Below are 22507 nucleotides of genomic sequence, written 5' to 3' on the forward strand. Positions count from 1 at the left end.
TTTTCTCGCCCCCATAGACTTTCATTGACAGATTTTTTGTGCAATACGCTGACAAATGCTACATGCTGCGATTTTCTCAGCCCGAGAAATATACGGCAGATAGGACCTGCCCCATAGAGAAACATTCGTCATTGTGCAATGCGTTGTTTTTGCACCTCTCATACGTCCGTATTCATCTCTAGTGTGACCACGGCCTTAGGCTGTAGAGCCGGCATGTGTATGGCCTATCATTTCTGTACTGGCCACGGTTCTGCAGACCTCAACTAACAGCCTTGTATATGTCTATAAGGCTGTTAGTTCAAGCCAGGAGACCTGCAGATTGTCCAGAAAATAGTGTTCATGTCATACTGAAATGTGAAGGTGTCCTTACCAGTATGATGCGCAGAGTGCATGCAGGGGACAGGCAGAGTAGTATGCCCATGTGCAAGTGCAAGTAATAGCGCTAGAGACAGAGGAATTATTTTGGATACTGAAACAGCTTATTAACATTAAGCTATATTTCTTATGTCCTAATGTGGGTAGACCAATAGTTTTTAGCATAAAGTGGTGCTTGAAAGTTTGTAAACCATATTTTTGGAAAATTCTGAAGAGTTCACAAACCTTTAAGCACCATTGTATATAAACTTTTATTTTTGGCACCAGTTTGGAAGAATTCATGTTTCTGGTTTGTTAAATAAGCCTGGTATGTCTGGTCTAATAATTATAATTTATAAAGGGTTTGATAAATTCCAGGTGCAGGCTAAATATTACAAACAAGTATTTATTACACCTTAAAGACGCTAATGAAAGACAAAACATGCTTACCTGAGCGCTTACACAACGGTCTTTTAATAGGTTTTTTTTTTACAAGGTAACACAATACTGTCCTACAAATATCATTGAAGCCAAATATCTACTAAAAATGCATGCAAACCCTGTTCTGCCTTTATTATTTGATACTAATGGCACTCACAACGATAATAACACAGTACAGGCTTTGTTTTTCCCTCAAATCAAAATAGTTGTCCTGTGATGTAAAGATCTCAGTGAAAGTCAGACCAGAGCACCTGAAGAATTCGACTTCTTCATCACTGTGCTCCAGAGAAGTCACATTGGGAATACAGAACTTTTACAGAAAACCTTCACAGGCTAAACTCCATCATCCATATATAACACAATCATTACTGGGTTTGATTCAAATATGAATGATTTCTTTTCGCTTACAGATGCTTTTTTTGTGAAATAGAAAATAGAAAGAAAAGTGGAGTTATACCCTACAATAAACAGCTAGATTAGAAAGACGAGTACTTGAGGCTCTGCCATTAATTAGAATTAGTGGTGAGCGAGCGTGCTCGGATAAGGCGTTATCCGAGCATGTTCGTGTCCTTATTGAATATTTTCGGCGTGCTTGAAAAAAATGCTCGAGTCACTGCGGCTGCATGTCTCGTGGCTGTTCAACAGCTGCAAACATGGCCTGTTCGTTAGACAATCCCGGTATGTGTTGTGGCTGTCGTACAGCCACGAGATATGCAGCTGTAGCAACTCGAGGATTTTTTTTTCGAGCACGCCAAAATACTTGATTAGGACACGAGTGTGCTCGGATAATGCCTTATCCGAGCACACTCGCTCATCATTCATTGGAATCGCTAACTTTAAACACCACTTTGCCAGAACCTACTATAGTATCTACATTATTGGTTTTGTAACTATTAAATCTTTGGTGAATTGCTTTATTGCTGGCATTGACTTTACACGGTATGTCTACATTTCAGCACATTTTCTCATCTAATTAATATAGATATAATTGATATATAAAGTTCATTAACTTTGTCTTTATTTTAGTGAGACCGAATCTGTAGCGGGCATTCCAACTTTAAAAGAAGGATGAGGCAGTTGACCTTTACTTTCTCAGTACTTCCTGTTGTCAAAGGAATGGGGCAATAGTCCACAAGCCCAGTATGTGTATATAGAGGAGCTGTAAGTAATAGCTGTCGACTGAACAAGCATTCATCCACATCTATCTGATGTGTATGGCCAGAATGACATCCTGTTCTCTAGCCCAGAGCTACATACATTATTCTACTGGATGTTATTTAAAACACTCAGTGTGCGTATTGTCAGACACAGCATTAGCTCTTACAATGCAACCGGACAGATAGAGTAGTTCCTAAAGTAGAGATGTCACTTCTTAGAAACCAGATCATTAGTGCAGGTTCATAGAGAATTCTGCTCTTAATCTAAAGGAATTCTGAATGCAGCCCAGTTTGGCCAGCTCTTTTTACTTAAGAAATCAGTGGGCAGCTCCAGATGGATGACTTTCTAAATATAACTTATTATCAAAGGTGTTCAAAACTCTCTTCAATTTCTAGCAAAATTCAAGTCCAAATTTAAATGGCTTGTCCACTACTAGGAAAACCCCATCTTAAAGTAAATGTTTGGCCCCAATAAAATAACAAAAGCTTATACTAACCTCCCGTGCCAGCTCTATTCTAGTGGTGTCGGTACTCATGGTCCCAGGCCTGTGAAGTGGTGGAATGACATGTGATACCCGGCGCCCAATCAGCGCTGGCGTCACAGTCCTCGCCTTCGAACATACTGAACATGAAGAGGAAGTCCATGATCAGCTGCAGCCCTGGCTTCCTCTTCATGCTCAGTTCGTACAAAGGAGGAGACAATGATGCCAGCGCTGATTGGGTGATGGTGTCACAACAACAGCACGGGAGCCCCGGGGAGAGCGAGTGCCGACACCAAGGGAACGGTGCCAGCATGGGAGGCAAGTGTAGGTTTTATTATTTTATCATGGCCAAACATTTACTTTAAGAAGGGGTTTTCCAAGTGGTGGACAACCCCATTGAGGGCTGAGGGATCCCTTCATGCAGAGCGGAATCTCACAACTCTCTGTGGCTATGAAAATGCAAGATTTTGCTTCTATCACAAGATCTTGTGCTTTCCACTCACCCAGCGCTGCCGCACACTTTGCTAATTGGTTACTGAGCGGTACCATTAGAGTGGTTACGGTTTAGTAACTGCTGATTAAACCATGCCACAATGCTGGGTTAGTGGAAAGCACAAGATCTTGTGATAACAAGAAGGCCATGTAGTTGTGAGACCCCACTCTACATGCTTAGATACCACAACCCGGAAGAATGAACCTAACTTTTGATACATTTTTTTTTCAGTGAGACATTAGAGATACTGATGGACACTTTTGATTTACATCTAAACTAAACTATAAGCCTGTGGCTGTTTCGCCATAGACTGGTGATAAATATTGGTTGCCTATCCTTAGGCATTTGATCATAGATGGATTGTGGTCTAATTCCCTGCTGATTAGCTGTTTAAAGGCACCTTGGCCTCCCCATCATTGTTGGCACTCCTGTTGAAAAACTTGCTGTTTGCTTGGGGTCGACCTTTTAAACTCCAACTGACCCCAAAAATAGGATTCTGAAATCCCTGCATGTGAACTACTGCTGTATTCATTCGTTACCTATGGGACTGAAGTAACGGCCACTGCTCCTTGCTGACCAGACAATTCAGCACAAATGCATTTAAAACAAAGATTCTTAATTGAACAGTATAATCAAGAGATGTAACAGAATATTATGAGCAGGCACAAAACTCTATAAAATTAAGATTATGCAAAGGACACAGCATTTCTACTAAACAATGGGAGCGATCCTACAAGATGGGAGTGGTTCCTATTGTATATTACATGATTCCTATTGTACAGTACATGGTTCCCTTTTACCTTTAGAACAAAACAAGAACACACATGCAAAAAAGAAAAGCTATAAAGAAACTTGCTAAACATTTTAAGCAAAGTACAGATCATCACCAAATCCTTACTAGATATCACAGTTTGTCCTGTACTAAAGTAAAAAGACAGATCTGGAATGGAGAAATGCATTCTGTTTCTTCTACCTTAAAGTGAATATCCTCCTTCAAACATTTTCTTATTTAAAATCCTGTGCTGATTATGTACTTAAGTGTATGTGCCCACAGCTTCTTCTAGATGGCAGTGTAGTTGCCTCGTTTTGCAGTGGGAAGGTGCATTAGGAAACGCTGAAGTACATTTTTTGGCATCTTTAGTGTCATTTTTTGCAGTGCTTTTTCCACTGATTTTTTTTCTTTCATTAAATATATAATAGTGAGTAGCTTCCAAGTGCATGAAGAATGCACTGGTCACTTGTTTTAACGGCGATATAGCTATCAAAGCCTGAAGCGGTTAACAGATGCTCCAAAAGATTGAAAATATGAGGCGAAAGTCTTTTTGACATTGCAGAGTATACATGGATTCTTTTGAGCATTTTTTCAGCTCTTCTTCAGGCAGATTTGGAGTGGACTGACTTGAAAAAAAATGTTGTGTGCACATACCATACAGGGATATCTCAGGCGTAACATAGATTTTGTAGTCTCTCTATATCACTACAGTTTGCCACATCCTGACAGTATGCAAAATGCACAGTGTCAGGACTCGGCTACTTTTTTGTTTGAGTGCTCATCATGCAGCGGCTGGCGAAACTTTACAGTGGCTTGCTAAATTATTCACCCCCTTGGCTTTTTACGTATTTTATTACATTGCAGCCTGTTTTTAAATATTTTTGTAATCCGATTTTTGTGTGATGCATCAGCACTAAATAGTCTAAGTTGGTGAAGTGAGAAAAATATAGGCATAAATTAAATTTATGGAATCAAATACGTACAAATTGGCATGTGCATATGTATTCATCCCTTTTGCTGTGAAGACCCTAAAGATTTCTGGTGCAAGCCATTACCTTCATAAGTCACATGCTTAGTGAAAGGAAGTCCACGTGTGTGCAATGTAAGTGTCACATGGCCTGTCAGTATATACACTTTACCTTTCCTGAAAGGCCACAGAGGCTGCAACAACATTAAGCAAGAGGCACCACTAACTAAACAACATCATTAAGACAAAGGAGATCTCCAAAGAAGTCGAGGACAAAGTTGTTGAGAAGTACAAGTCAGGGTTGGGTTATAAACAAAATGTCTGATGATTCCCCGGAGCACCATCAAATTCATTATCATCAAATGGAAAGAACATGGTACCACAACAAACATGCCAAAATAGGGCCGCCTACCAAAGCTCTCAGTGGGAAAAGAGGGAATTAATCATAGAGACATTACTGAGACTAAAGGTAACCCTGAATGAACTGCAGAGCTCCCAAGTAGAGACTGGAGTATCTTTCTATGTGACCACAGCAAATTGTATACTCCATAGAGGTGGCCTTTATAGAAGAATGAGCAGAAAAAAAGCCTTTACTTACACACAAAAATTGTAAGGCTCACTTTTAGTTTGTAAAAAAAGACAATACTGTATGGGAGACTCTCTAAAAGTATGGCAGAAGGTGGTGTGGTTAGATGAGAACAAAAATGAACTTTTATGCCACCAAGGTAAACGCCATGTCTGGTGCCAAACCAATATAGCTCAGCAAGAACCCCATCCCCACAGTGCAACATGGTGGTGGCAGCATCAAACTGTGGGGATGTTTTTTAGCAGCAGGGATGGGGAAAAGGGTCCAAGTTGAGGGGAAAATGGTGCAACATACAGGGACATTCTTGAGAAAAACCTGTTCAGTTTGTTGCAGTGATTTGAGACTGGGACAGAGGTTCACCGTCCAGCAACACAATGACTCAAAGCATACTGATAAAGAAACACTCAAGTCCTTTAAGCAGAAACATTTGAATGTTGTGGAGTAGGCTAGTTAAAGCCCAGACCTTAATCCAATTGAGAATATGTGGTCAGACTTGAAGATTGCTGTTCACCAGAGGAAGCCATCTAACTTGAAGGGGCTGGAGCAGTTTTGTATTAAAGAATGGGCAAAAATCCCAGTGGCAAGATATTGAAAGCTCATAGAGACTTATCCAAAGAAACTTACAGCTGTAATTGCCCCAATAGGAAGCTCTACAAAGTACTGACTTTAGGGGGGTGAATAGTTATGCACACTGAAGTTTTCAGTCACTTCGTCCTATTTATGGTTTGGTTTACAAGAAAAAGAAAACCAAATGCTCAAAATTGTAGGCATGCTCTTTACATTAACTGATACAAACGGTGAAATTCCAAGTTGTAAGGTAGAAAAATACAAAAAATGACAAAGGGGGAGTGAACACTTTCTCTAGCCACTGTAATTGGGAAACTGGCGGTCATGTGCCAGAAATGGATGTTTAGCCGGAATATCCCTTTTAATTACTTTATTAATGGAGAGTTTTAATACTTTCACTACAAAGCTTATTTTAATGAGTACTTAGATTTAACTATTTTTTAAACTGAACTACCTAAAATATCCTGCAGCTTGGTAGGAAAATTTGTCCTGAGACCTAAACTGGTCATTGAAATAGCCATTTTGAAGCATGCAGTTTGTCAGGCATTAGTGCTCAGCTTCTGTCTGCACATAGCCATGTATGTGCTTAAAATCAATGATCCTGTATGCGGAGTGCAGTGCGGTCTCATAGACTTTGTATTCATCCCCTACACCACTCTGTGTGCAAGATCAGGCTTCTGAAAGATAAGTTGCGTGTTTTAGAATGTTTTTTGAGCAATCAGTGTTTTAAGCGATTGGTGGGGGTCGAAAGACCAGCATCCCCACCTATCTACAGTTGTTTCAATATCCATAACATGATTAAAATATAAATAGTTAAGATTTTCGTTATTCACTGTGTGGTATAAAAAAAATCTACCTTTATTCTATAGATCAATATCATGCCCAAAGAGGTGCCCATTTTAAAAAAAAATATTAGCACATTTGGAAAAAAAGTCGATGCATTCTAAACCCCAGAAATTTTATGGTCATTATATCCATGATTGAACTTGTGTTTTGTAGCATGTCACCTGTTTACTATGCCCATTTCATATGAAAAAAAGTGTTGATTACTTTTGATATCGGTGTCGCAGGACTGCTTCATCACAAGTTGCAGTGCAAGTAAACATGTACAGAGCAAGGGCGCAGGACTAGGCAAGAATTTGTAAAATAAAATTAAAAAATCACCTAAAAAGACTCTGGAGGAGTTTGTGAAGTATTTTGAAGATGGAGAAGTTTTTTTTCTGAAGGTAGATAAACTTAAGAAATTAATCATCAAAAAAAATTAAAGACTAAACATCAATTTAATTTATTTCTTAAATCAATAGTACACATGAAAAAAGTCATTAGCTATCAGAGAAATCTGTTTCTTTCGTCTCTCTGTCGTTACATTTACTGTCATCTCCTATCTCAGTAATGGGAAAATCTGTCTTTAGTGAATACAGATTTTTCAGCACGCAGATTTTGCCATTGAGTACAGAAAGAAAATCCAGGAGGAAAAAGAAGCAGATTTCTCTGATAAGACATATTACAAAGTTGCATATTTTCATGTGTACTATTGATTTATGAAGAACAAGAAGCCTAAATTAAACGACAGTTACTCTTTATCTTTCGGTTTAATTTAGTTTAGAAAAAGAATGATAAACATAAAGAACAAAACAATCTGGTGCTAAGGGAATACAGAATCTGTCACCAGATTTCACAATACTAACCACATGCACTATTAGATTGATCTCTCTGATAAACTTACTTCAGGAATATATGTCAAATATCTAGATATTTTTTTTTTTAATGTTTCCATTTAATATTAAATTAAGCATTTATAAATCTTGCTAGAGATAGTCCAGCTGGATTAGACAATCATTCTGACATGAAATTTTAAAGTAAGCACAGCAGCCTCATCATATCTGAGAAGTCTGTTCAATAATGTATACAGTTTTCATTGTGATGTCTAGTGACAGATCCTTCTCAACTTTTAGAAGTTTCCATTAATGATAAATATATATATAAAAAAAGAAAAAATCTAAATCTTCAACATGTTTTTCTTGTTTTCACAACTTTACTCTGGTATCTAACCAGCAATCCCGAAGAACCAATAAGATAGACATCAAATAGGTAGAGCGTGCCTCTTTCTAAACCCCCAATGGTTTCTGTGGTGACGGCTTTTTGCACATTGATTTCATGGAAATATTTGCACAAAACTTTCTCTGATTTTGGCCGTGATTCTGGCCCCGAGCAATTGTCAACACTGGCCATTTCTCTCCAAACTTGGTCTTGAAGTTTCCTCTTGTAGACACAGTACATATTCCTTTCTTGGGTCCCAAGCCAGGCAATTGTTATTGAGTTACATGTTCTCAGTTTGTTGAAAGACTTGATTTTCACACTATTTGGAAAAAAGGGGAATAAAGATTTGTGCATATGGGATGAAGCCTGAATCATTGCTGATGTGTTTGCCACTGGTTCTCCTGGCTTGAAAACAGCCAAGTATTTATCCATAAATTTGCCATGAAGGGTTATATGTCTTAAACCTTGAATAGTTTCTGAAATCAATAATTTACCATTTTTTGATATCTGAGCTCGCAGTTGGCCTCGGCATACTTGGAATGTGAAGTGGACCTTTTTATGCAATGCCTGATAATCAAAGGTATATGGTTTTGGTCTTTTGCCATCAAACTTAATTTGTACTATTTTGCCATCCTTTAGGGGTATATCCTTTGGTTTAGGTTCCAACCATGTTTTTGCAAAAGTGCCTGTGTAGGCAGCACTAGCGTTGGTCAACAGGTTAACTACAAATACGTCAAAGTAATATTGGGTGTTTGAGCTCAAATTTGATACTGTGTAGGTGTTTTTGTTGCCAACACATGTCTGCCTAACCTCAATGTTGCTGGTTTTGTGGATAATATGTAAATCACTGTTTAATAGGAGCATAACCCGTTGATTTTCATCAAGATATTTTGAGATGGGAAAACTTGCTAATTTTGGCCATTTCCTTCCCGCAGATCGAATAGCTGTATCAGCGGCACACATACTTTTATAATTATGCTTTTCATTCACTAGAATACAATATTCTATGTGGTCCTTCTGCTTTACGGCTGATGGACTTGCCTTCCAGACCAAAGAAACAGAGTTATGGTTGAGTGTAGTGACATCAATCCGTGGATCTCCTGGAAGTTCAGGAAAAAGATTTCCATGTGCTAAGTCCGTTGTAAGGTACACTGAAATGTGAGTGTCTCTCTCAGTAGATAAAAACTCAAGGACAAAAAGTGAAGAATGTGAAAAAGTTCCCACATAGTTTTCAACCGAGTTTCCTTTGTAGTTGAAAAGTGTAGACACAGTCTTGTAGTAGGCCTGGTTCTTCGAGTTGTCAAAGGGTCGATATTTTGCTGAAAATGAAGAGGTTAACAAGATTATTACTTGATACAAAACTTTGAATAAATATTTATTGGTAGCTATTTCTGATGTCAGTCTCTAAATTATAATCCTTGGGATTTTGCTTGGGAAATGATTGAATTCATCATGGAGGAAACAATGAAGGCAGTTGTAAGTGCTTTTTACATTTCAGGCTGGGTATAATGTCACCAAGTTGGCTCCCTTCCCCTCTAATCGGTATTCAGGAGCAATCACTACACTCTTATGCTGCATTTACACTGAAAGATTATTGTGAATGATTATAATTTAACGAGATCATTCATCGGGCGGTCAGCAGCAAGATTACAATTCATTATCCGTATTCTGCCGACCACCTGAAAAATTAGCAAAATGCTATTTCATGGGGTTAAATTATCTGTACAGCGCAAATGATTTTTGCTCTCGGCGGTGCATCGTCCTGTGTAAACAGGACACACATTGCTGAGAACAATGGCAGCCTATGAGCATTGAGTGATCTACTAGAGATTTAGAGTTCATCATCTACTGCGTTCTCCTGTGTAGACAGGCTATTAAACCACCTTAAGTCAGGAAATGTTTGCCAATCGGCAGTTGTTTAGTGCTGCCATCAGCTGGCTAAACCTGTCTGCATTCTTGGGCTAAGCTCTAAGACCCATTTTTGATAGTGCAGGAGGATTTTAAATTTTGGCTTTGTCATTACATATCAGCAATTTTACCGGCAGATACTTATTGAATAACAAGTGTGGACGATGTACTAGAGCAATCATTGATGTCATAATATCGGGGACTTTATGGTGACAACTTCACTCCCTGTCACCACTGGCTAAAAGTATCCCAATTGGGGTTTGAGGGAATCAGAATCAGAATAACTTAAAACCACAATCATCATATAAATATTTTAACAAAACTGGCTATAAAGATTGGAGCATACCATATGGTGTTTTTGTTTTCACTGTCTTTCTAATAAATATAATTAGTAACTCTTATAGAATCTGGGGATCACCAAACAGCAAGGATATGTGCAAAAACTGGCTTATTAACGTTTTCAAATGTGATTATTGATATGCTCTTGACACATGATCGGGCCGTTTTGGATTCTTTGAGAGAAAAGATAAAGACCTGCGAGGGGAAGCTGGATACATTTGATAGAAAATCTATGGTAGAACCTTTTCAGGTTCAATTAAAATCTACTATTGACAGCTTTGAAAAAGATGTCATTGGAAGAAAAAAAGCTTAAGTTCAGAAGGGATCAACTTGACGTTAAAAACGCAAGAGCGTTTAAGTGGGTGCATCGGGGTAATAAGAGATCCATCGGTGCCAAGGCATCCACTGAAGGGACTACAACCACTACACTTGAGCCATTATCCAGTGATGATTTTTTATCGTCCGAACTGAGCGATACCGAAGGCGTAACAGGAGGGGCCGTAGGAAGAAATACAGCCCGAAAAAAACAATCCCGGAACTACAGAGCCTGGTCTCCTCGGTTCAGGCGGGAGACGCGATCGAACAAGAAGTGGTAAACCTGGACATCCCACTGGAGTCGGGGGGAGACACTGGTAAGCTACAAATTCTTAACTTGTCTAAATACATTCTCTCTGACTTGGAAACTACAGTTTTGGAAAAAGGCCTTTCTTTTTGCCCCACCAGTGGCCTTGACAAGTTCACTGTTATCAAAGATGTCTACCTCTTTTGCAGACAGCTCACCTTCAAGTTGTTATTCCATCAACCATCAGCTATGGATAATTATCCCATGGCTGATAGATTGGTCCTTAGTAGTGTTGAGTGATACTTTCCGATATCGGAAAGTATCGGTATCGGAAAGTATCGGCCGATACCGTCAAAATATCGGATCTAATCCGATACCGATACCCGATCCCAATGCAAGTCAATGGGACGAAAATATCGGAATTAAAATAAACCCTTTATAAACTTGTAGGTTCATTCTACATGAAGGAAAACAACTAAGAATAATGTAGGATGTATTGGGGGACGTGGCGGAGACATTAAAGGCACAGAGGTTTAGCCCAATGTAATAGAATAGCAGGATTTTGTTTTTTTTTATGACGTTCGGCGGTAGAAAGATTTTGACTATGTTAATTTTTTTTTAATTTTGTCAGATATTGATGTTTCACTACTTCCACGCCCTTCACCTTCTTTTTTACTTCTCCCACACTTTCTTCTTCATTATCCTCATCATCAGCTTCTTTGACATCAACTTCTTCACCTTATTCATCTTCTTCTTCATCTTCTACCTATTATGTTTTTGGTTACATTGTTCATATTCTTTTTATTTTACTATTATCTTCATCATATTCTACTTCTTCATCATATTCTTATTTGTGACAGGCATTCCCGTAGTTATCTATAAAAGTTTGAAGATTACACCTTCCGTTCTGCCTGTCACAAAAGAGTTACATTTGTCCGCGTTCAGTTTGGCCTGCAGCATCAGGCTTTATCCAGGGGCATCACGAGGAGGAACGGACTCACCCCCATACACTGCTTAGTCTTCTTCTGCTTATAATTTAGATAATATTTTTTGCTCTGATATTTAGTGTTATGCTTAATGTTCTTCTGCTCTTTGTTCTGCAGCCTCTTGTTCTTCTGCTTCTCGGTCTTCCAGGTCGTCGTCGTCTCCAGGGTCGTCGTCTCCGGGGTCGTCGTCATCGGGGTGGTCTTCAGGGTCATCGTCTCCAGGGTCGTCGTCATCACGGTGGTTGTCGTCTCTGGTGTCGTCGTCATCTTAGGGGTGGTCTTCCGGGTCATCGTGTTTAGTCTCTTGAACTTGGAAATGTAGCAGAAGGTACAAGAAGGCTGAGAAAATGCCGAGAACCAGCTGATGGAACTGGAACTCGGATGGCTACCCGAAGGTCCAAGAGCCAATGGAACTACCGAGGACCAGCTGACGTTACTGGAACCCGGTTACTAAGCAGGAGGTACCCGTGCCTGAAAGCACTACCAAGGACCACCTGACGTTGGTGGAACTCGGATACCCAGAGGGAGGCACCTAAGCCAAAGGCTCTGCCCGGAACCAGCTGACGGTACTGGAACCAGGATGGGGAGCAGAAGGTACAAGAGCAAGTGTCTGCGTGGCTTTTGCAGGACACGATGCCGGCTGCACAGCAGGGGAACAGCTGGCGGTGCTGAACCCCACTGACACATTGGCTGGTGTTTTTCTCTGTGCAGCTAGCAGTACCGGGCCCCAACTGGCGGTGTTAGAGCCCGGGGTCAGCAGGAGGAGGAGAGGGAGCAGAGTGTAGGCCGAAGCCTGCACTGGCGGCAGCTTTGGGTCTGTTGTGCCTGCGTGGCAGTTGCAGGACACGTTGCCGGCTGCACAGCAGGGGAACAGCTGGCGGTGCTGAACGCCACTGACACATTGGCTGGTGTTTGGCTCTGTGCAGCTAGCAGTACCGGGCCCCAACTGGCGGTGTTGGAGCCCGGGCTCTGCAGGGGGAGCAGAGTGTAGGCCGAAGCCTACTTGAACCAATTTCAAAGGTAACCTTTAACCCCCCCTCAGGGGTTACAAAGTAGAAGAGCCACAGCTTATGCAGCAGTAGTGCTGCACAAGTCAAAGGTTGCTCTTTTAATTTTGCTCCTTGCACACGCTGAATGAAACACGTATAACATTTAGCCCTTTATACAGTCAAACTGTGTTGGAGGCGCGAGTTCCCTTTGTAATGAGACGCAGCACAGATGTCAAGAATCCCACCTTGGTGCTGGGTGCAGCCTCCTGAGCGTTGTTATTTGCTGTACAGGAGTCTGCGCTGTCGTGTTATCCCCCGGCCTAGCGCTGTTAGCGCTGCCCATCTTCTGACCTCATTTAATGTCGGCCGGTGCGGTTCGCGATGACCATGAATCCCAGCCCCGCAGTGTCTTAACATTGTTAAAACACTGCGGGGCTGGGATTCATGGCCTGGCGCAGCACATATGTTCGCCTCTCGCACTCGGGTCCTTACACCCGCTTCAGACTGTGCGGCGTCAGCTGATCCCTTATCGCATGCCGCGGCCATGAAGCCGCACAGTCTGAAGAAGGCGGAAGGAGATGAGGGACAGGCGAAGTGATGCACCGCTCATGCCCATCAATCACACCCTCGCAGTCCCAAGAAATAAGACACCGAGGGGCGTTGTGTGGGGCAGGGCGGCCGCAGAGGCACAGGCAGCCAAAGAATGATGCCAGAAGACGGGCAGCGCTACCAAGGGGGTTGCAGCGTGTCATTACAAAGGAAAGTCACACCACCGGGACGGTTAAATGGTCACACAGAGGACACATTTTAGACGTGTTTTCAGTTCCACATGTGCGAGGAGAATACGTTTATGAGCCACCTTGCACACATGCAGCATTACCGCTGTACAAGGTGGCCTTAAAAACATACAAACGCCTGGGGGAGGGGGGACAGGTTCCCTTCAATTTCAGTTCTTGTGTCTGCGTGGCTTTTGCAGGACACGATGCCGGCTGCACAGCAGGGGAACAGCTGGCGGTGCTGAACCCCACTGACACATTGGCTGGTGTTTTTCTCTGTGCAGCTAGCAGTACCGGGCCCCAACTGGCGGTGTTAGAGCCCGGGGTCAGCAGGAGGAGGAGAGGGAGCAGAGTGTAGGCCGAAGCCTGCACTGGCGGCAGCTTTGGGTCTGTTGTGCCTGCGTGGCAGTTGCAGGACACGTTGCCGGCTGCACAGCAGGGGAACAGCTGGCGGTGCTGAACGCCACTGACACATTGGCTGGTGTTTGGCTCTGTGCAGCTAGCAGTACCGGGCCCCAACTGGCGGTGTTGGAGCCCGGGCTCTGCAGGGGGAGCAGAGTGTAGGCCGAAGCCTACTTGAACCAATTTCAAAGGTAACCTTTAACCCCCCCTCAGGGGTTACAAAGTAGAAGAGCCACAGCTTATGCAGCAGTAGTGCTGCACAAGTCAAAGGTTGCTCTTTTAATTTTGCTCCTTGCACACGCTGAATGAAACACGTATAACATTTAGCCCTTTATACAGTCAAACTGTGTTGGAGGCGCGAGTTCCCTTTGTAATGAGACGCAGTACAGATGTCAAGAATCCCACCTTGGTGCTGGGTGCAGCCTCCTGAGCGTTGTTATTTGCTGTACAGGAGTCTGCGCTGTCGTGTTATCCCCCGGCCTAGCGCTGTTAGCGCTGCCCATCTTCTGACCTCATTTAATGTCGGCCGGTGCGGTTCGCGATGACCATGAATCCCAGCCCCGCAGTGTCTTAACATTGTTAAAACACTGCGGGGCTGGGATTCATGGCCTGGCGCAGCACATATGTTCGCCTCTCGCACTCGGGTCCTTACACCCGCTTCAGACTGTGCGGCGTCAGCTGATCCCTTATCGCATGCCGCGGCCATGAAGCCGCACAGTCTGAAGAAGGCGGAAGGAGATGAGGGACAGGAGAAGTGATGCACCGCTCATGCCCATCAATCACACCCTCGCAGTCCCAAGAAATAAGACACCGAGGGGCGTTGTGTGGGGCAGGGCGGCCGCAGAGGCGCAGGCAGCCAGAGAATGATGCCAGAAGACGGGCAGCGCTACCAAGGGGGTTGCAGCGTGTCATTACAAAGGAAAGTCACACCACCGGGACGGTTAAATGGTCACACAGAGGACACATTTTAGACGTGTTTTCAGTTCCACATGTGCGAGGAGAATACGTTTATGAGCCACCTTGCACACATGCAGCATTACCGCTGTACAAGGTGGCCTTAAAAACGTACAAACGCCTGGGGGAGGGGGGACAGGTTCCCTTCAATTTCAGTTCTTGTGTCTGCGTGGCTTTTGCAGGACACGATGCCGGCTGCACAGCAGGGGAACAGCTGGCGGTGCTGAACCCCACTGACACATTGGCTGGTGTTTTTCTCTGTGCAGCTAGCAGTACCGGGCCCCAACTGGCGGTGTTAGAGCCCGGGGTCAGCAGGAGGAGGAGAGGGAGCAGAGTGTAGGCCGAAGCCTGCACTGGCGGCAGCTTTGGGTCTGTTGTGCCTGCGTGGCAGTTGCAGGACACGTTGCCGGCTGCACAGCAGGGGAACAGCTGGCGGTGCTGAACCCCACTGACACATTGGCTGGTGTTTTTCTCTGTGCAGCTAGCAGTACCGGGCCCTAACTGGCGGTGTTGGAGCCCAGGGTCAGCAGGAGGAGGAGAGGGAGCAGAGTGTAGGCCGAAGCCTGCACTGGAGCAAGTTGAAAGGGAAACTTTAACCCCCCCCAGGCGTTTGTAGCTGAAAGAGCCATCGTGTACAGCACTAATGCTGGAAAAGGTAAACTTAGCTCTTTTAATTATGGTCCTTGCACATGCTGAACCTAACACTTATGAAAAGTGTCCCCTCCTACCGTGATACCGTCCGGTAGGTGGAACTTTCCTTTGTGATGTGACGCAGCACAGCCGTCATTCTTACCCCCTTGGCGCCGTGCGCCGCCTCCTCAGCGTTGTTTGAATCAGTCCCGGAGCCTGCGCTGTTAGGTTAGCCCTTGGCCATGCACACATTTTGCGCTGCCCGTCTTCTGACATCATTTGGTGTCAGGCTGGCTGCGCCTGTGCGGCCGCGCTGGCCGAGATCCCGCCTCGTACTGTCTTCTGATTTCATCCCACTGGGGGCCTGAGATCCGTGGCCATGCGCAGTGCATATCCTCGCCTCTCACTCCCCTCCCTACGGCTTCTTCAGACTGTGCGGTGTCACGGCCGTGGCATGCTATTAGGGACCAGCTGACACCGCACAGTTTGAAGAAGCCGTAGGGAGATGAGTGAGAGGTGGAGGTTCAGATATGCACTGCGCATGTCCATGGATCTCAGGCCCCCAGTGGGATGAAATCAGAAGACAGTACGAGGCGGGATCTCGGCCAGCGCGGCCGCACAGGCGCAGCCAGCCTGACACCAAATGATGTCAGAAGACGGGCAGCGCAAAATGTGTGCATGGCCAAGGGCTAACCTAACAGCGCAGGCTCCGGGACTGATTCAAACAACGCTGAGGAGGCGGAGCACGGCGCCAAGGGGGTAAGAATGACGGCTGTGCTGCGTCACATCACAAAGGAAAGTTCCACCTACCGGACGGTATCACGGTAGGAGGGGACACTTTTCATAAGTGTTAGGTTCAGCATGTGCAAGAAGCACCACGAAAAGAGGCACTTTTTCCCTTTGCATCATTACTGCTGCACAAGGTGGCTCCTTCAGTAACAAACGCCTGGGGGGGGGGGACAGGTTCCCTTAAATTTACCTTGTTGTGCCTGCGTGGCGGTCGCAGTACACGTTGCCGTATACACAGCAGGGGAACAGCTGACGTTACTGAACCCCACTAACACATTGGCGAGGTGTTTGGCTCTGTGCGGACAGCACTTCTGGACGGCAACTAGCGGTGTTGGAGCCCAGGGACAGGTGGAGGAGGAGGAGGAGGTGGAGGAGGTAGGAGGGATTGCCACACACACAGCAGGGGAACAGCTGACGTTACTGAACCCCAATAACAGAGGAGGGACTGTCGGGACTGTGCGTACAGCACTACCAGGCAACAACTAGCGGTGTTGGAGCCCAGGGACAGGTGGAGGGGGAGGAGGAGGTGGAGGAGGTAGGAGGGATTGCCACACACACAGCAGGGGAACAGCTGACGTTACTGAACCCCAATAACAGAGGAGGGACTGTTGGGACTGTGCGTACAGCACTACCAGGCAACAACTAGCGGTGTTGGAGCCCAGGGACAGGTGGAGGAGGAGGAGGTGGAGGAGGTAGGAGGGATTGCCACACACACAGCAGGGGAACAGCTGACGTTACTGAACCCCAATAACAGAGGAGGGACTGTCGGGACTGTGCGTACAGCACTACCAGGCAACAACTAGCGGTGTTGGAGCCCAGGGACAGGTGGAGGAGGAGGAGGAGGTGGAGGAGGTAGGAGGGATTGCCACACACACAGCAGGGGAACAGCTGACGTTACTGAACCCCAATAACAGAGGAGGGACTGTTGGGACTGTGCGTACAGCACTACCAGGCAACAACTAGCGGTGTTGGAGCCCAGGGACAGGTGGAGGAGGAGGAGGTGGAGGAGGTAGGAGGGATTGCCACACACACAGCAGGGGAACAGCTGACGTTACTGAACCCCAATAACAGAGGAGGGACTGTCGGGACTGCGCGTACAGCACTACCAGGCAACAACTAGCGGTGTTGGAGCCCAGGGACAGGTGGAGGAGGAGGAGGTGGAGGAGGTAGGAGGGATTGCCACACACACAGCAGGGGAACAGCTGACGTTACTGAACCCCAATAACAGAGGAGGGACTGTCGGGACTGTGCGTACAGCACTACCAGGCAACAACTAGCGGTGTTGGAGCCCAGGGACAGGAGGAGGAGGAGGAGGTGGAGGAGATAGGAGGGATTGCCACACACACAGCTGGGGAACAGCTGACGTTACTGAACCCCAATAACAGAGGAGGGACTGTCGGGACTGTGCGTACAGCACTACCAGGCAACAACTAGCGGTGTTGGAGCCCAGGGACAGGTGGAGGAGGAGGAGGAGGTGGAGGAGGTAGGAGGGATTGCCACACACACAGCAGGGGAACAGCTGACGTTACTGAACCCCAATAACAGAGGAGGGACTGTTGGGACTGTGCGTACAGCACTACCAGGCAACAACTAGCGGTGTTGGAGCCCAGGGACAGGTGGAGGAGGAGGAGGTGGAGGAGGTAGGAGGGATTGCCACACACACAGCAGGGGAACAGCTGACGTTACTGAACCCCAATAACAGAGGAGGGACTGTCGGGACTGCGCGTACAGCACTACCAGGCAACAACTAGCGGTGTTGGAGCCCAGGGACAGGTGGAGGAGGAGGAGGTGGAGGAGGTAGGAGGGATTGCCACACACAGCAGGGGAACAGCTGACGTTACTGAACCCCAATAACAGAGGAGGGACTGTCGGGACTGTGCGTACAGCACTACCAGGCAACAACTAGCGGTGTTGGAGCCCAGGGACAGGTGGAGGAGGAGGAGGTGGAGGAGGTAGGAGGGATTGCCACACACACAGCAGGGGAACAGCTGACGTTACTGAACCCCAATAACAGAGGAGGGACTGTCGGGACTGCGCTTACAGCACTACCAGGCAACAACTAGCGGTGTTGGAGCCCAGGGACAGGTGGAGGAGGAGGAGGTAGGAGGGATTGCCACACACACAGCAGGGGAACAGCTGACGTTACTGAACCCCAATAACAGAGGAGGGACTGTCGGGACTGTGCGTACAGCACTACCAGGCAACAACTAGCGGTGTTGGAGCCCAGGGACAGGTGGAGGAGGAGGAGGAGGTGGAGGAGGTAGGAGGGATTGCCACACACACAGCAGGGGAACAGCTGACGTTACTGAACCCCAATAACAGAGGAGGGACTGTTGGGACTGTGCGTACAGCACTACCAGGCAACAACTAGCGGTGTTGGAGCCCAGGGACAGGTGGAGGAGGAGGAGGTGGAGGAGGTAGGAGGGATTGCCACACACACAGCAGGGGAACAGCTGACGTTACTGAACCCCAATAACAGAGGAGGGACTGTTGGGACTGTGCGTACAGCACTACCAGGCAACAACTAGTGGTGTTGGAGCCCAGGGACAGGTGGAAAAGCAGAGGAACACAATGTAGGCCGAAGCCTGAGAAAGTCGAAAGGGAACCTTTAACCCCCCCCCAAGGCGTTTGTAGCTGAAAGAGCCAGCTTGTGCAGCAGAAAAGATGCAAAAGGAAAAGGTGGCTCTTTTCATCATGCTCCTTGCAAACACAGAACTAAACACTTACAAAATGTGTCTCCTGAAACCGTGAAACCGTCCCGGAGGTGGGACTTTCCTTCGTAATATGACGCAGCACAGCCGTCATTCCTCCCCCCCGGGCGCCGCGCCCCGGCTCCTCAGCGTAGTTTGATTCCGTCCCGGAGCCTGCGCTGTTATGTTATCCCTTGGCCAGGCACACTTAGCGCTGCCCATCTTCTGACATAATTTGGTGTCAGGCTGGCTGCGCCTGTGCGGCCGCGCTGGCCGAGAGCCCGCCTCGCAGTGTCTTCTGATTTTATCCCACTGGGGGCCTGGGATCCATGGCCATGCGCAGTGCATATCCTCGCCTCTCACTCCCCTCCCTACGGCTTCTTAAGACTGTGCGGTGTCACGGCCGTGGCATGCTATTAGGGACCAGCTGACACCGAACAGTCTGAAGAAGCCATAGGAAGATGAGTGAGAGGTGGAGGTTCAGATATGCACTGCGCATGTCCATGGATCCCAGGCCCCCAGTGGGATTAAATCAGAAGACACTGCGAGGCGGGCTCTCGGCCAGCGCGGCCGCACAGGCGCAGCCAGCCTGACACCAAATGATGCCAGAAGACGGGCAGCGCTAAGTGTGCCTGGCCACGGGATAACATAACAGCGCAGGCTCCGGGACGGAATCAAACAACGCTGAGGAGCCGGGGCGCGGCGCCGGGGGGGGAGGAATGACGGCTGTGCTGCGTCATATTACGAAGGAAAGTCCCACCTCCGGGACGGTTTTACGGTATCAGTGGACACATTTTATAAGTGTTAAGTTCTGCGTGTGCAAGGAGCTAAACCAAAATAGCTACCTTTTCCTTGTGCAGCATTACTGCTGCACAAGGAGGCTCTTTCAGTAACAAACGCCTTGGGGGGGGGGGACAGATTCCCTTACATTTCAGTTGTTGTGTCAGCGTGGCGGTCGCATGACACATTGCCGGCTACACAGCTGGGGATCAGCTGACGTTACTGAAACCCAATAACACTGGGTCGTATGTTTTGACTGTGCAGACGGCACTTCTGAGCCTCAACTGGCGGTGTTGGAGCCCAGGAATTTAAGTTCAGGTGGTAGAAAAATGAACACAACAGGAGACCTGGATAACGTACACAGTGACCTAATTATTTAATCAGGAGGAGGAGTGGCAAATTCCTGCGAGATCCAGGCCTTGTTCATTTTCAGGAAAGTAAGCCGGTCAACGTTATCGGAGGATAGTCGCATGCGACGGTCAGTTAGTACACCACCTGCAGCACTAAAGACACGTTCCGATAATACACTGGCCGCAGGGCAAGACAGCACCTCCAATGCATACTGGCTTAGCTCTGGCCATGTATCCAGCTTTGAGACCCAAAACTTGAAAGGGGAAGAGCCGTCTGGGAGTACAGCAAGAGGGCAAGTCATGTAGTCTGTCACCATCTGACGGAACCGTTGCCTCCTGCTGACTGGAGCCGTCTGTGATGGTGTAGACTTTTGTGGGGGGCACAGAAAACTGTGCCACAGTTGGGCCATACTGCTCTTGCCTTGGGCAGAGGCACTGCTTCTGCTCCCTCTTTGTGCAGAGCCTCCACCACTGCCTGGACGCACTGAGCTGCTTTGGAATACACTAGCAGCACTTCTCTCAGTTGGAATGGAGAAGATAATGGAATTGACCAGTGTGTCTTGGTACTCCCGCATTTTTCGCTCCCGGTTCAACGGTGTGATGAGGCTTTCTACGTTGTCCCGGTAGCGAGGATCGAGGAGGGTGAACACCCAATAATCAGACATGTTGAGAATGTGGGCGATGCGGCGGTCGTTTCTCAGGCACTGCAGCATGTAATCCACCATGTGCTGCAGACTGCCAACTGCCCAAGAAACGCTGTCCCCTGCTGGAGGCGTGATATCTGCCCGCTCGTCATCACCCCACCCTCGCTGTACACACTGAGTACTGGACAATTCGGTAACTCCCTCCTCTGGACGGATGTCTTCCTCCTCCATTGACTCCTCCTCATCCTCCTCACAAACTGTCCCCTGCCTACGCGTTTGTGAGGAACCACGTGGCGCTGACTGTCCAGAAGATGATGGAAATGCTGAATCCTCATCCTCCACCTCTTCCACAACATCATCCCTTAGCGCTTGCAGTGATTTTTCAAGCAGGCAGATAAGGGGGACAGTCATGCTGACTAGTGCATCATCTGCACTCGCCATCCGCGTGGAATAATCAAAGGGACGCAAAACCTGGCAGACGTCATTCATAGTGGCCCACTCTGTGGTTGTGAAGTCTGTACGGCGCTGACTGCGACTTCTTTGCGCCTGAAGCAGCTGGTACTCCATTACAGCTTGCTGCTGCTCACACAACCGCTCCAACATATGTAACGTGGAATTCCACCTGGTAGGTAGGTCACATATGATGCGATGTTCCGGCAGGCGGTGTCGGCGCTGCAGAGCCGCAATGCGCGCTTTTGCCGTGCTGGAACGCCGCAAGTGAGCACACTCTAGGCGGACCTTGTGCAGCAGTGCATCAAGATCCGGATAGTCCCTCAAAAAGCTCTGCACGACCAAATTGAGCACATGTGCCAGACATGGGATGTGAGTGAGGTTGCCGAGGCCCAGAGCTGCCACCAGATTTCGGCCATTATCACACACTACCATGCCTGGCTGGAGATTCGCTGGCACAAACCACACATCGCTCTCCTGCTTGATGGCATTCCAGAGCTCCTGCGCTGTGTGGCTACGATTCCCCAAAAAAATTAATTTCAAGACGGCCTGTTGACGTTTGGCCACGGCTGTGCTCATGTCGGTCGTAACAGGTACACGTTCATCACGAGTCCATGTGGAGGTGGACTGTGACGGCTCCTGCAGCGATGATTCTGAGGAACTGGTGTAAGAGGAGGAGTCAATGCGTACAGAATGGATTCCTGCAATCCTTGGAGTGGGCAGGACACGTCCTGCGCCACTCGCACGGTCTGTACCCGGCTCAACGACATTAACCCAATGGGCAGTGAGGGAAAGGTATCGCCCCTGTTCATGTTGACTGGTCCACGCATCGGTGGTGAGGTGGACCTTGCTACTGACGGCGTTCAGTAGCACGTGTTTTATGTGTCCCTCCACATGCTTGTGCAGGGCAGGGATGGCTTGCCTGCTGAAGTAAAAGCGGCTGGGCACATTGCACTGTGGGACTGCCAATGACATCAAGTCACGGAAGCTGTCAGTCTCCACCAGCCTGAATGACAGCATTTCCAGTGACAGAAGTTTGGCAATGCCTGCAGTCAGAGCCTGTGCTCGTGGGTGGTTTGACGAGAAAGGCCGCCTTTTCTCCCATGCCTGTACTACCGATGGCTGTAGACTGGGCTGGGAGTGTGTGGATGACTGGGAAAGTGGTGCTGCGGGTGGAATTACAGCGGGTCTCTGGACAACAGGGCCAGAGGTTCTTCCACGGCGATCCTGGGAGGAAGCCGAACCAGCTGCGTGTGAGCTAGAGGAAGAGGCAACACGAGCTGAAGAGGTGGTAGCTGCCGCTGTTGGTTGGCCTAGCTCTTCAGTGTGTTTTTCTAACTCCGCCGGGTGCCTGTTGCGCACATGTTTCCACATGTTGGAGGTATTGAGGTTGCTGACA

At 47.1% G+C, this 22507-nt stretch overlaps 1 protein-coding gene across 1 annotated transcript in view; it reads right to left on the reverse strand.

Annotated features, from left to right (window-relative positions):
* Positions 1 to 805: 805 nt before the first annotated feature.
* LOC143770064 (protein NDNF-like) overlaps positions 806 to 22507 on the reverse strand; it is a 65736-nt gene continuing 44034 nt past the window's right edge. Inside the window, exon 4 of the mRNA XM_077259306.1 lies at positions 806 to 9178. Coding sequence (XP_077115421.1) covers positions 7827 to 9178 — 1352 coding nt within the window. The 3' untranslated portion in view covers positions 806 to 7826. The remainder of the gene's footprint in view (positions 9179 to 22507) is intronic.

Source organism: Ranitomeya variabilis, chromosome 4, assembly GCF_051348905.1.
Source record: "Ranitomeya variabilis isolate aRanVar5 chromosome 4, aRanVar5.hap1, whole genome shotgun sequence".
Lineage (NCBI taxonomy): Eukaryota > Metazoa > Chordata > Amphibia > Anura > Dendrobatidae > Ranitomeya > Ranitomeya variabilis.